At 39.9% G+C, this 15,752-nt stretch overlaps 1 protein-coding gene across 3 annotated transcripts in view; it reads left to right on the top strand.

The window, feature by feature from the left end:
• Nucleotides 1-13,705, top strand: part of kcnip4a (potassium voltage-gated channel interacting protein 4a) — a gene marked incomplete at its 5' end in the record, with an annotated part of 127,419 nt that extends 113,714 nt beyond the window's left edge. For 2 of the 3 annotated variants that reach the window (XM_080519462.1, XM_080519464.1), the window contains 7 exons: nt 4,344-4,468; nt 10,207-10,276; nt 10,750-10,820; nt 11,712-11,819; nt 13,246-13,350; nt 13,443-13,505; nt 13,593-13,705. In XM_080519462.1, coding sequence (XP_080375588.1) covers nt 4,344-4,468; nt 10,207-10,276; nt 10,750-10,820; nt 11,712-11,819; nt 13,246-13,350; nt 13,443-13,505; nt 13,593-13,640 — 590 coding nt within the window. In that variant the 3' untranslated portion in view covers nt 13,641-13,705. Of the gene's footprint in view, nt 1-3,190; nt 3,291-4,343; nt 4,469-10,206; nt 10,277-10,749; nt 10,821-11,711; nt 11,820-13,245; nt 13,351-13,442; nt 13,506-13,592 lie in introns of all 3 variants that reach the window. The other variant, XM_080519463.1, reaches the window with a different exon arrangement.
• Between the last annotated feature and the right edge of the window lie 2,047 nt (nt 13,706-15,752).

Raw genomic sequence — 15,752 nt, 5'->3', positions numbered from 1 at the left:
TTCTATTGGTTCACCAATCATGCTTTCATATCTATTGAAGATCAGTGCAAAAAAAAAAAAAAAGACTTTTCCAGATATGATATTGTATTGGTTGGGATTTAAAAAGACCCTGATTAAAAGATGAATCTCCTTTCACAAGGCTGCGATTGGGTTTGCAGATTAAATCTTAGTTTTATTAAGACACTGATTTTATCTTCTAAAGATAATAATAACATACAGAAAATATGTTTCCTGGTTATATGTAGTGTTAAAAACAGTATACAGTCGTCAGTGTCCTCAGACAATTCCTCATACAGATTTCACCTGCTTCTCCCATTTGAGATATAACATTTTAAAGCCATTGAGTGGCTTTTTAACAACGTCGAGCACCTCCGGTTAGTTATGCCTCTAATATGATCTGAAGGTCAACATTAACACTTTTAACAACCTCATTTTAGTGTCCACAGCTTGTATCCAACATGTCCCTCTTGGTTCTGAGGTGCCTTGTACATAAAACACTGGGATGACACTTCTTCAAACCTGTTTCATGGAAGAAAAATACTGCCTTATATTTGGACCAACGCAGCGTCGACATCTTAAACTCGGGGCTGGAGAAAGCCCACAACACTGCCCACTGTTGACCCCAAGACGATATGTGTCAGTATCAAAAGCAATATCCATCTAGTTCAACCTTGGCCATGTCCCTAATTAGAACGGAAGCCGAATGTCATGGAGGTAACAAGAACAGATGACAGCTTCATCCTCTAAATCTCCAAGTTATTATGTGTAATAGAGAGCGATATGAAGCAGTCTTCAGCAGATTATCAGTGTCTGACTCCTCGGGGACGTTTGCTTTTTTGCACAAACACATTGGTCCTTATGAGAGATGCCACATCTGAGCTAAGAGCTTTTAACCATCTGCTTCTGGTTTGTCTGAAGTCAATGAGCTCATGCGTTGCACTACTTTCACCAATGCTGTGGGGTTTTTTTTGTTCTTGCATAAATATTGTATGTATAAAGTATTTAGTCAAATGCACATATAATCTAAATATATCAACCGAGTGAAGCACATATCTTTTTTTTTCACCCCAAAATCATCCTTCTGTTGCTTCTGAGTTTTACAACCAGCTGGGTTTTTTTTTCAGACTGCCAGTTTCTCACACGGCCTCCATGATATTGCCAGGCCAGGTTACAGATTTATGTCAGTTTTTATTGCGTCTATTCAGTGATGTAATTGTCTAGAAACCACCTCTTTATAGGCCAGCTTTATGGGAGGTCCTTAGAGCTCCCATCAGCTCTCCAGATAGCTGGGTGGCTGGTTGTAAACATGCCGTGGGCTCCATCTCTGTTATTATATTTACCTGCCAGTGCGGCCCCGTAATTAATTGAGCAACACCTGATTGACAAATGAATTACAGCAGTCCTGGACTTGTCACCAGTCCCACTGCTATCCAATGTCACAATACATTTTTCAGAATAGCCTGGAGTGGGAAGGGAAATAGGTTGGCAAAACTGTGGACTTTTAACTCGATGTACTCCATACTCAGAAGAAGGTGCAGCATGAATCACAAAAGAGTGTTTTTCTGCACTCTGGTCATCAATTCATGATTAGGATTTGGCCCTAGAGTTCGGTGTTAATTTACCAAACCGAGTTTGTTTACTACTGAGAAGAGGAATGCTTGACCGTGTGTGAAAGGAGACGCCGTCTGATGAGATATTAACTTCCTCCCTGACGTGACACACTGGCTCCATATCATCTTCAGAGCCTGTCGCTTACACTGATGACCTACAATGTGCAGGAGACTCATTCATAAGTAATGTAGCCCAGTGAACTACTGTCTTTTGACTTGTTTTGATGCTTTACTTAGGCAGCTCTCCTATAGGTTCAAACAGATTCAGTGAAGCAGACGGCAGAGTTACTTTTTAGCTTAAATGTTATCATTTCAACTTTATGCAAGTTTTTCTGCAGATAATTTGTGTTCACAGGCAAAAGTTGGAGATCAGAACCGAGGATGTTGTTGTGTAATAAATGGATTTTGGCTGTGTACACCTAACCTCTCTGAAGTGAAGAAAAGAACAGAAAATAGTCAGAGAATTTATCCCAATTTCCACAGTACGCCTGTACGGTGGATGGAGGCAAATTAATGTTTTACCATTTGCCAGTTGGCTTTTCATTTAAAAGAAAATACCTCATCTAAGAAATACAGCCAAAAATAAGTGAAACACTGCAGCTCAAATGTCTGGAAATGATGTTACTGCCTGAGTTACATAACTTAGTCTTGGATGCTCATCAATGTTGAATATCTATAGTCCAAAATTACTCACGGCAAATACTTACTTAGGCATATTTGCACAATATAATGTGAACCAGTCCAACATCTCTGCCATAAAGGCCGACTATACAGAGGTAATATTGCCATAGAAGTTTTATTTAACTATATATTTATTGTTTTAAACACCCATTATCCTCCAAATGGAGCAACAGCGATCCTACAACAACTTCTGTTTTATTTGAGGTTTGAGATGCAAGTAGCATTAAGACACTGCCTTGCATTTTGCATATTGCATTGACAGACATTAGGACATGACAGGGAGGATTTGTATTGGGGGAAAAAAATGCACATAACCATTCTGCTTTGGGGCCATACTGTACATAGATCCTCTTTGATGCTACAACATGAAAGATGGATTACAACAAACATCTGGAAGCACAAAACTCTCTCAGCTCCTTTTCACCGTTTGAGCAAAAGCCATGCTTTCAACACCAAGAGGTTATACTCTCTAGGAGGTTTTTGTACGGTGTGCCTCCAAGATTATTGAAAAGTTCTTTAATCAACATCGTGTGTGTTCATCATCAACATGTTAACATTGTATGATATGAATATTAGTTTGAAGCCCAAAGCACTGCTGTGCCTGGGTCCATCTTCACAGAGCAGCTGCTCGTGGTTGTCATCAACAGCCATGTCCTCATTAAATAATTCCTTAGATTTTTATATCTTCCAGGCTTGCTTTCAAGGATGCCTGGTGCTTTGAGCTCATTTTAAAATTCTCCAAAAATTCTGTGGTGCTGTCCTGAAGAACCGAAGAGTTAGCTTTTGTATTTCAATAAGACCTAACTGGACCCTCACCTTCCTGCATGTCTACGTCCCGAGAATGTACTGAGGCTGTTAGTCACCTAGGTAACCACAAGACCTAATGCTGTATTTCTCAGGTTACCCTCAGATTGTCCACAAGCGAGGGGTGAGAGCTCGACTCATGAGGCTCTTTCCATGCTCCACAGCCAAAAAGCCATCCTCCAGTAATCAAAGCAAGTGGCTCCTTTCAAGCCTCTCTCCTTCTCTCTTTCTCTCTCTGATGACTTTTTGTTGTTGTTGTTGTTCTGTGGGTTTTCCTGGGTATTTGGGCATATACTCCGAATGGGTTTCTCTCACACACTTCAGCTGTAACAACTGTTTTTAGAAGGTCTCCATGCTATTTTACTTAAGACTGTGTGCATACAGTTGTAGAGGCAATAAGGATGATTTGTTAATGTGTCATAGGATGTGCTATTTCAGGAACATTTTCCATTTTTCTCTTCATAAATGTCTGATGAACACTCAAAGCAGTCACACCATATTCGAGACATCAGCTCAACAATTATCAAGTACTGTATCAGTTATTCAGCTCACTCTATGATGGAAATGTGTCAATGCATCTGTTTTATTTAGCTTTATACTCTATCAGTGAACATTGCCTGCAGAGGCACAGTTTTTTGCTCCAAAGCAGCAGGTTAATTGCGGTCTGTTTGGTTTGGTCTTTTGGCTGTGGGCCAAAACGAGACCCTTGAAACTAATGAGGCTCTTCGACAGCGTGTCACACTTCAGGTATATTAGCGGACCTGCTCCAGCCCAACAAGCCAAACTGCGCACTGCAAGGACAGTGCGGTCGCTCACGGGGCCCAGACAGCATCTGCCATCATTACAGACCCATTAAAACATTTCACAGGGTTCAGCTGCCCTCTTTCACAGAGAGCCTCTCTGCCACAAGAACCTGTTGTGTTCTGGGGTCTCAATAACTCTAATTACTCTGCTGTAATTTTTTTTTTTTTTTTGTAGAAAAGAAGAAAAGGATATTCAGATATTTTTTCTGGGCTTTGTGGATCAAATAATGGAACCTGATATAATGAGATGAAGAAGAACTTCGATTCACTTTTCTGACAATACGGTGCCATTTCATGTCAAAATGTTGGATCCTGACATTTTACAGTATAATTGTTGCGCATTTTAAAAAAGGCTAATTTGCAGGGACTCTCACCAGCTTCTGTTCATATGTGACCTTCTTCGTCCCTTCCTCTTCCTCCTCCTCCTCCTCCTTCTACTCTGCAGACAGCGTTGAAGATGAGCTTGAGCTATCTGCAGTCCGCCATCGCCCCGAGGGCCTGGGACAGCTTGAAGCGCAGACACGTTTCTCCCGTAAGGAGCTCCAGATCCTTTATCGCGGCTTCAAAAATGTAAGTGACAAGGCCATTGTGCATCCTCATCACCATACATACTATAAAATACTCCTCTCTTTAGTTGCAGACATCTCTCTCTCTGCTTTCTATGAAAACCATCTACTTCCTCTGGCTTGTATGATTTATTCTTTTACAACATCGTCTAGTGTGTGTTTGTTCTTGACTTCATTCAACTTTCAGCCTGCTTGTGGAGCATCCAACTATCACTCTATGCTGATTCGTTGGCATCTTGTTAAAATGGAAGTTGTGCTTACTACATAAAAATGCTGAATTTCTGCACTTCGTTATATGTGCCAGTGAGAATCAGGTCATACCTCGAACTCACCACTGACAATAACTTATGAGCAATCAGGGCCAAAGTCCTCGAGAGCAGTCCATATGCAACCGACAAGCTTTATTGTCACCTCTGATGTGAGGCGTAATGAGATGACCCAGAATTAACTCAACCCAAATTGTCTGGCAACGAAAGAGGCTCGTGGAAGTCCTGTGTTAGGGGAGCTCCCATGAGGCTTCACTTTCCTGTTGAGTCTCTGCTGTGGCTGTCCATTAGTCCACTTCCACGGGAGACAGAGTGAGAGGTAAGAAGTCTACAAAGGTGGCTTTTAATTTGTGTTGCACACTACCTGATTTGTTCAATGCACAGGGAGTCAAATTCCTTATTTTTATAGCCAGAGATTACATTTTATTCTAAACTGATCAGAGTCCCACTGTCAATGCTGAGGTTGCTTGTTGGTCCAATCTGACATATCCTAACTGCTATGAGAAAGTTTTTCTATATAAACTACAAAGAAGGGGCATTTGTGTTTCTTTTTTTTTCTTTTTTTTATTCTTCTTGACAATAAATATACACCAAAATAAATAATCACAATTATTTCCTTTTTGAATGGGTAAACATTTGCATTTGTGAGATGAGCAGCCAAGCCTGACTACTCGTCTGGAGCAATCCTATAAAGAATTCCCCCTTATTGAAGTGTTTTTGTTTTTTATTTCTTTTTATAGTACAAAATTGATCACAGTATGATCGATCATAGTGATGTCTGAGCTTGAAAACTGGATTAGTTGGATGAGTGATAATCAGAATGCCCTGTCTCATTTTCATCTCTTCTCATGTGAAAAACTGCGTGATGCATTTGAGACCATCTTTGAGAATTTGTGTACCTTCTGCTAAAATAGAGGAGCTGTAGTTTGTTATATGTACTGCAACTACCCATCAGAGGGAAGTTGATATATTTTGACTGTCCTTTTTTTGGACCTGTTGGATCATCCATCTTTTTATAGTCGCTGGTTAAAATGAAGTTTGGTTTTTTTCCCCCCACATACGCTGTGTAATTAGACAGATGTTGTTGATGCTGAAGTCCAAACTGAACACAGAGAATTAGCTAATTAGAGGATCATTCATGGCATCTCAATTTCTGCTACAAAACCACTTTGGTCCATTTTGTTTATTTGCCGGGGTCAAACAGCTCATGTTTGTTTTGCCCCGTTGCAGTGACTTTGACAGGATGAAGGAGAGTTTTAAAGACCGGCGAGACTAATAGAAGTTGGCAAGGCTCCTGGGATGAGAAGTTTGGCCTTTTTGTCCTTGGTGTCTGGGGCTTTGCAACAAATCAAATTCCTCTAATTCAAGTGGCAGGATGCGGTCATTTTTCTTTACAGCAAACCTCACCAGTCGCTCACTTGTACCATAGGTGGGGAAAGTGGAGTGCTTCCTTTGATCCAACTATATGAAACAAAATAACTCATCTCAGTCGAAGGTTTTTAGATTTAAGGAGTCTTTGAGCAAAGGTCACCTTGAAATTGTTAAATAATCCGTTGTTCCATAAATCCCTTGACTGTAGACAAGAGGAAATAACACAATATTGTCCTCCCCTCTCGCTAAATCTAAAGCCTTTCACAGTTGACAGTGTGGGCACTGGCTCATGCCATTAGATTAGGATCTCCCCCTTTCTTTTCTGTAAGGGATGATGCCTCCGTTCACAGGTTTGTTTCACTCCTTACACAGATTCCCGCTGCATGGCTTCACCAGTCTTTGAAAAGAATTGTCATGCTTGGCCAGTTTTGCATTTCACAGATTGAATTTGTGATTTTATTATCATGGATGAGTTCATTTTACAAGTGTATCCAATGACTACAAATACATTGTCTGATCCCTCGCTCCACTGGATGAGAATAGCACTGAATGTGTGGATGAAACACTGTCATTATTTATCGTTTTACTTATCATCCCAGTTATTACTCCAATTGGCATTTGCCCTGTATTTTGTTTTGTTTTTTTTTTTGATCAAGAGGTGCAGGAACACAGATCGCAGATCTGTTTTTATAGAAATTAGAGAATAATTGCTCATAAATTAAACAAATAAATGAAATATCAGTGTTAAAAATCCTGGGTGATTCATCCATCAACAGCTTTCTCTGTGCCTTGACAGACATATGCTATGTGAAGAACAGTAAGTGAAGTTCTGCCTTTTTTAACCTGAAAAGATCAAAGTTTACCCTGAGGGAGCCTGAAGTCAGAGCATGACAAGTTCTCCGAACTTTAAATTGAATTGTAAGACTGTGGATTGTAAGCACTAACTGGGAGACTCGCCAGCTTCATTCTCAATGGAGAAATTGCCTCCCTCACCAAAGCCACCGTGAGACTGAAAACAGTTAACAGAGTACAATCTGAGGAAATTTACCAATCACCAATTCTTTACAGATCTGTAATTTACCCTCAGGTTTGTGAGTAAGAGTTGGGGAGGATTTTTTTTTAAAAGTGCTGACTTGGAAGAGTTTGTCTATCCGTGTCCCTCCTTAGTGGTGTATTATTCATGTAGTCCACTATAACTGTTCGCTTCTGCACACACACACACACAAAAGTGCACAGACTCGACAAGTGGGGTGAAACTATGTGTTTAAACATCGCCCTCCTTGCTCTGTTACGTGACATTTCCACGCATTACCTCACTATAGGTTGTTTGTTAAGAGTCAGCCCTTTGCAACACTCGAGTGTTAATGAAGCACTAATTAACAGCGGCTCTGCCAAACGACAAACTAGTGCTGTCAGTTTAAAGTGTACAGTTCTCTCACTCTTGTGCAGTAGGTTCTCTTCTAGTTGGACGTGATTGATGTCCATAGTTTTCTCCTCAAACTAACTCTGCAGCCCCTGAAGGGATATTTAGACGATGTTACTGGACTCAATTACACTTCAAAATATGGGGAGTCTTTTTCAGCTTCTTTTGTTGTCTGGACAAACTATGCATGAAATTCAAGGACAATTGTCTTTGATAAATTATTTCTTTGTTGTAACATCGCTTCTTAGCAATACAACAACAAACTCAGCTGTGCTGCTCATCCCTAAATGTGACACCATTTATAAGATAATCTTACTTGCCAATGGTAAATGAATTATTGCCCAGAATCATTGCTGTGACAATGAAATCATCTCCAGAAAAAAATTATCTCACTTTTTGTGCATAGTTTAGTTATAAAGCATTATTTGTTTACTGTAATCATAATCAATAGGCAATATGTTCACATGCTTATTATATAGAGTGACCTTGAGTGTCTTGAAAGGCCCTTACAAATAATATGTATGATGATGATGATGATGATGATGATGATGATGATGATGATGATGATGATGATGATAGAATGAGGAGACAAGCCACTGCTGCATTTTTCTTTCAGCAGTTTTTGCAACAGTAGTTTAATTTAGTTTAATTTCAACTAATTTTATAACAATCACAACCTGCTTCCTTGTACCCTGAGAAAGACACCTATTGCCTGATGCTGCCACCACTGTGCTGTATCCTCCAAATGGCATGAGCAAGCAGCGTGTGATATTATGAGACACCATGCTTGCAGTTCTGTCCGTATACTGCCCGAGTTCAGTTTTATTTGGACAGGAGGATTCCAGTCTTTCAGCCCTATAAATGTGGTTTGGCAAACTGCCATGGGGGTTTTCTTAATTAGTTACTCCTATTGAGCTTCTCTACTGAAGAAGCTTGACTGATGAGATGCTGCTGGGATTATCATCCTTCTGGCAGCTACTTCCATCCCTCCAAATAAATCCTAAAGATCTGAGACTGAGGGATTGTCCTCTGTGTCTCTGACAGACTTCTGGCTGAATTATTCGCCCTGGCTGTCATGATCTTATCTTTCAGCTTCATGTCCTGATTTTTGACTTTGCACTTTGTATAAACTGGGGGAAATTCTTCTATCTTCCAAGGTGTTTATTCATATTTTATTATTATTTCAACTAGTAAACATAATAACCTTAACACAACTTGGAGGACAAGCATTTGAATACTTTTTTAAATACAATATTTAAGTTTTTGTTTATTAATACAGCTCAGTGAGAGCTAAAGTTGAAGGGTTTAGAGGAAAAGCTGGAGAGGCGAGATGGAGACGGTTTTGGAAATGTGATGTAGAGAGGATGTTCGCGATGTCACAGCCAGGCATGAGGAGAAGAGGAAGATCTCAGTGGTTTTAATGGGTGTGGTGATGAAGACATGATATTTGGTGTCACAGTCGGGAGGTAATGGGTTGGATGAGGATGAAGGGATCAAGGCAATGAAAACTATTTTCAATACGAGTTTTCCTGGTCTTCCACTGTTTAAATTAAACATACTTGTTTTCCTGCTACATGGACCAACTCACTTCCCATTCAATGTAGGCCACCGTTGGTCCGAGCAATGGTTCTCTGAATTTGATAAACCAGGTCGCAGACTCCAAAATGACGATGTTGAGACAGTTGTTTCCTCACTCTGTCTCCCCAATTTCCTCCGCACCTTCTCCCCTCAGACTTTAAGGTATGCAATTGAGTCAGTGAGACGAAGGGGAGTGTGTCGGGGGACTTGTGCAGACAACCTTGCAGCATCCTCCCAGCCTGAAACATAAGAAGCCTGTTTGAAGCAAGAAAACAAGACTTCGTCTTCACCCCCACCACTGCTCTCTTTCCAAAAGACATGGCTACAGTGAGCCCTGCAAATATTTCAGTTTCTCCATTTGTAGCGACCTGTCAAATACAGGAGGAGAAGTATATCTTTTTTGTTGTTTCTTCCTGTATCGGGAAAGGCGTTATTGTATCTGTGTGTTTCTTTTATCTCCAATTTTACACCACACCTGCTTTCTTTCGCTATGCCCATTTTCTCACATATGAAACCCACAGACCCGGGCTCCTCTCTGAAAATTGGACATATAGGTGTAGCATTTCCTCCATTTCTGGATTTAATATCCTGCCACATCGTGCAGCCTCACACCAAGAGAACGAGATTGAACCTGCAAAACTACCTGCCTTTATCAGCACGCTGCGACGAGCAAGGTCATTCCGCTGTGTCTCTGGTTCTATGAAAAGAGACAAAAGCATGCCTGTAGACGGTGTTATGTAAGACTCTTTTAGTCTTTATCACCTATTGCTGCCAGAACACCACAGGTGGGTGACTTTGAATGGCTGTGGACAAGATGTCTATTCAGGCTCGGATGCTCTCCAGTTTGAATGCCACCAAACTGAGTGCGAGTTTCTGATGACTACACTCTGAAGGTAGAAGTCACACAAATGAATCCTTAGTAGTATAAATTGTGCAAAAATGTTTTCATGGAAAGCCTGTTTTTCAGTTAAGTTCTCTGAGGGGATTGATGCTTCACTCACACTTGACTATGACTGGCTTGTCTAAAACACTAACGAGAGCGAAGGTCTTCTTTATACGAAGGTGACTTTCATATACACTCTGCAATTGCTTTTTGTTTTCCAGGAATGCCCCAGTGGAGTCGTCAACGAAGAGACATTTAAAGAAATCTACGCGCAGTTTTTTCCTCAAGGAGGTCCGTGTCTACTGCTTCGTTTCCAGTTAATTCTTCTTCTGTGTCCTGAATTGGCTGTAATGATCTCTGATTCATGTTTACCAAATGTGAACGCAGTACTTTTAAGTCGGAAAACGGCGATAGCAGATAACTTGATTGTATTCATGCAGACATGAGTTTCTCTCTGTTGGCTTCCATCATTATGCAAACACCCAGGACAAAGAAGAGAAACATTGGAGGCTTTGATATAGCTGATCAGAGAGAACAAAGGCAGACCAATAAACATAATAGCACTGTACACAACAAGAAACAATAAAACTCTTAGCTCTGAGCGCATTGTTCCTCTGGCTCATCTTGAGCCCATTTCCTTTGAAGTTGTACAAAAAGCTTTAAAAAAAACAAACTATTTTGAACAATTTTCTTGTTTGTAAGAGACTAACGAAGCTGGTGTGACTGCAGATGTTTTCTGATTTCATGTGTTTGTCTCTTTGCAGATGCTTCAACATATGCACATTTCTTGTTCAATGCATTCGACACAGATCATAACGGCTCCGTGAGTTTTGAGGTAAGCCATACAGTTGACCTGTTGATATAATCAATGTTACTGGGTCAGATAAGGGAATGGGCCTGTGTGTAACTCACCAAAGCCTGGCCAAAGTATTTTACATTTAAAATGACTGCATTTTCTGCCTAATGCTTTTAGCAATGGTTATTCACTGTACATTTTATGTGTAATCAATGCATTATATAGTGGAACAGTACTGTACAGTAGCATGTGGTTAATCGTTGTATAATTCCATCAGAAATGCTTTTTGTAACTGTAAATACTGAAATATGTGTGATATTAGACAGTATAATGCTTTCCATAGTATTTTATCATGTGTAGCGTGCTCTTTGAAATGTTTTATGCTGCGATATCCTTAGATAGCACTGTATTGTAAAGGGGCAATGCCGAAAAATACCATCTGAAAGAGCTATACTTGTCTGGAGAAAAAAAACACTTTTGACTGTGAACTAACAGTTGTAAAAGAAATTGCCTTGAAAATTAAAAAAAAATAATACACCAAACGTGAAAAAAAGCCAAAGCTTTGATATGAGCTACAAGAGGACACAAGAGGTTTACGTAACCTACAATCCAAGTCATTTTTGTTTGGCGCATCTAACTTTCCTTGAGCTGTTATCAACATTTGATAAATATTTATGAAGGCCACATATTTGCTTATTAGGACAGAAAAGCTGTCCGCACGCGGGAGAAAAGCCTGCCACAGTTAATGTGCGGTTGATTCTGTATAATGCGGGGTTTTCCCAAAGGCCAACACAGAGTACAAGCTGGCTAATATTGGGAATCAATAGATACATTTGATTTGTAGTGTGATTTGTAAATACCGGAAATAAGAAAGCTCGAGTTTTATGTTGATATTTGTATGTTTCTTTCTCTATCTTCTCTCCGCTACAGGATTTTGTAATGGGTCTTTCTATCCTCCTGCGAGGCACGGTCCAGGAAAAACTCAACTGGGCTTTCAATCTTTACGATATCAACAAAGATGGATATATCACTAAAGAGGTACCGTAACCTGAAGGTTTGTTTAATACGATCAAGATCAGATAGAACTGATGATGAGATCATGAAGACATGTATTGTGGTGCACAGATAACAACTGAAATATTAAGCAAACCAGTTTGTGATTGTTCGGTTTTGCGATTCCACTTTGTAACACAAGGTGGTGGTAGTGTGGATCAATTTAGGATCAGATTTCTCTCCTCTTAAACAAGACACAATCACACAGCTGATACCAACATAAAGCTGTTTTAACTCTAGGACCTTAAATTCAATTCAACTCAATTCAACTTTATTGATATAGAACCAAATATGACACAGTCATTTCTAGGTGCCTTTAACAGAGAAAAATCCACCAAATCCACATTGGCACGCAGATTATTTTTTTTGCGTCTGTGGAAAGGAAAAACTTCCTCTAACAGGAAGAAACCAGACTCAGAGGTGGCGGCTTTTCTGCTGGCCGGTTGGGGTGAGGGGATAGAGGAGAGGAAAGGATACAGTAGGACAGAGAAACAGACAGATTGAGAGAGGGATACAGACCCTGGTTCGGGTAGAGGGCAAACACAAATTTTACACAAATACAGCATCACTTATATTGTACACACAGTGCCTGTTGTTTCTTTTGTTTCTTATTTTTGTACGTTTGGAAATAAATGATCAATAGTGCAGGGGGACTAAATTCAATCAGAAAAGACTGTTCCTACTTGGAGGGTACGGCGTCTACAACTAAAGGTCATCGAGAAACAAAAACAACTGAAGTTTTGCGTTATCTGCCAATATGCTGTTAAGTTTCATGTATGTGACTAGGATTAATGCAAAATACCCTTTTCCTCACTGAGACTGAGACTCTTCATTATGTTTCACTGGAAGAGACCTAAAGGAACGCACCAATCACACACTGCCTGCTTCGCATTGTTTAAATGTGAGGCTAATTTATGTGGGACTTACAGACAAATGAATGAACTATCCGTGAGTTAGCTAATTACTAATTAGCATTTCAGCCGAGGCTCAAGGGAACGCCATTAATTTAGCAAGAATCTCCTCATAAATCAACACGTCCGATCAATGGTGACAGAAGGTAATTTAAACAAAGTGATTTTAACCCCTTGAGGACGGTGTATATTTGGTAACTCGGTATTCCAGAGGTTTTCACATTTTTCACTATTTACTGTTTGTTAGGTTTTACCCACACACATTTCCTTTACACTTAACCAGACACTAAAATATCTTTGATTTCATGTATAGCACAAAGTTGTAGGTGATAAGCTCTGTAGACAATAAACTTTGGTTTTTGGGTATGTATAATCACAGAAAATCTGCTTGAAAAAGGTGATCTTTAAGAAGCTCATGCTCCCAATAAACTGCTTATGAAGAGTTGATCAATATGTTTGACAAATAGAAAAGACTGTTTTATGTGAACTGTGTGTCACAGGAAATGCTGGACATTATGAAGGCCATCTACGACATGATGGGCAAATGCACATACCCCATACTCAAAGAGGAGACGCCTCGTCAGCACGTAGAAGTATTCTTTCAGGTAAGTTCTCCGCCTTGTATGAGGCTTCAGAAACACTCCTCAAAAACATTTAGTTTTTTTACATCTGCACGTTGTCTTTATGCCTCCAACAGAAGATGGACAAGAATAAAGATGGAGTGGTAACCATAGACGAGTTCATCGATTGCTGCCAAAATGTAAGCGGGATTCCAGACACATCTGCACTCATTACTGCTGGCGTCTTCCCAGTTTCATTCACTGCATCGTATCTTTTTTATCCTCAGGATGAAAACATCATGCGATCAATGCACCTCTTTGAAAACGTTCTTTAACTTTTGGCTGGCTGTGGAGGATTTGGACAGGATCATCATCTTTAGCTTGGCCCGACCTGGACTCATACTGTGTACAGTGTGCTATGCAGACCTTCCATAGATAAAATATTGTTCATCACAGTGGGCCACCAGTAGGACTAGGCAATATGGTGGGAACACTCTGGCATGAGTTGCCTTTTTAACAATTACCTGAATGATAGAGACAGAAAACTTTAAAATCAAGGAAAACAGAGAAAAATGCAAAATGTCGAGAAGGCCAATTAAAACAATTTGATCTTTTGATGAAAAAAACAAAGCGGTTTGCACAGTTTTCTTGTGTCTCTGTTGCAACCTTCTTTTATTTACTGCCAACAAAAACAAAACCACTGTGACTTTTGACAGCGTCAAAAATATCAACTAAAATAATGTACCTTGACATTTGTGAGGTTTTTAAACATTCCAGACTGGCTCTCGATTCCAGAGTGTTCTCAACCAATGTAGTTTAACCATTGTGGTCTGTGTTTTTGCTCTTTGAGGGAAACATTTAGAGAGAAAAAAAAAATGTATATACTATATTATAGATAAAATATTAGATAAGAACTTGTTACAAAGTATACCTTTACGCAGTACCGGCTATTTCCACCAGGAGTGCCGCCGTTTGGCCCACGAGAATAAGAAGAGTCTCTTAGCTCTATATTTCCTAGGACTTCTCCCTCTCTGTACCAGTTATCCTGTTAGCTCGAGAATAGTTCTCAAGGAGACACAAACTGACCAAGAATGTTTCTGATATATATATTTTTAGAGATGGTGAAGGAAGATCAACTCCTTGTTACCCTTTAACCTAAAAGAGAGGAACCTCTTTGAGAAAGGACTGGTCAGCGGTCTGCTTTGCGGCCATTGGAAGGCATTGGAAGACTTCCCTGTCATGATCTTTGCTGGTGTAGGGCGAGATACACAACCTGTGATTCGAAAACCTTACAAAAGGAGAGACACTGGAGACCAAAACGTTTTGTCTTTTTACCCAAATCATCTCTAAAAATGGGAAGGAAAAAACTCCCTTACACCAAAGTTGTATGTACAAAGTTAGCAACCCCCTTGGTAGGGAAGATCAAGTTCGAGCAACCAAGGTGAGCGAGTGCTCTCTGTCTCCCTGTCTTTCTAGAGGAAGCAGATAAATGCCCTTATGAGGGTGGAGAAGCAGAATCTGATTCTGATCTGGTTTGGTTCTGGAAAGCTTGGCTTGTGGTTGCCTCTTATACAAGATGTGTCTCAGTATAGGCAAGATATGGCTTCAACACACTACATTTGGGATTTTCCATTGACTTACACTCCAAGCTCTGTGAGGAACTTTTCAACTCTGATCATGTTTACTTGCCAACTACGTTTGAGACAACACGAGGATTGTACTGATGTCAAAACCAGACAATTATATTGTTGGTTTGTCTACAGAAGCACACAGGTAGCTATATTTACCATGAGTATGTTAGATGGCAGTATCTTTGACATAAGATGAATGCTGATTTCAGTGTATTTCATTTAACTTTATGTATATTTCCTGTAAAGTAAAGCATCTATCAGTCTGTTTTTATTTACATTTAGGAGCACTGTTTCAGGAGTTTACACTAGGAGCAGTGTTTGAGGTTATTTATATTGTATTATGGTCATTGTACAAAAGATTGTCACTTGTACAGTATTAAATGAAAAAAACATGCTTTCGGGTGAACTTCAGGTCTTTAGATTTGTTCATGTAATTCACTGTTTATTGAGAGAGGGTGGAACAATTTGTTTGTATTATACTCATTAATTTGGAGTTGTCGGCTTACGCACCTCCTGCTGCTTCCCCTCTTCCTCCTCCTCATCCTGCAGGATGAAGTCCAGCTGCCCACACCTATTCAGCCTGATTGGCTCCTGCTGTCGCTCATTAAAACCATGATTGGCCCCCAAATGTATGCGAACACAAGGCATGCTGGGTAGTAGTCTCACTGATGTACCGATTCCCCCTTATGCATGAAGTTTGCCTCAAAGACACCATGACTATGAGTTATTGTAAATTGTACATTGTTTAATTATGGGGATATTTGGAAGCATTCTCACAATTGATCATGTTTAAGACACTGTGTCACTTTGTGACAG

Source organism: Blennius ocellaris (genome assembly GCF_963422515.1).
Source record: "Blennius ocellaris genome assembly, chromosome: 23".
Classification (NCBI taxonomy): domain Eukaryota; kingdom Metazoa; phylum Chordata; class Actinopteri; order Blenniiformes; family Blenniidae; genus Blennius; species Blennius ocellaris.
Note: the sequence above shows the minus strand (reverse complement) of the source record. Positions and strands in the feature narration are given on the sequence as shown.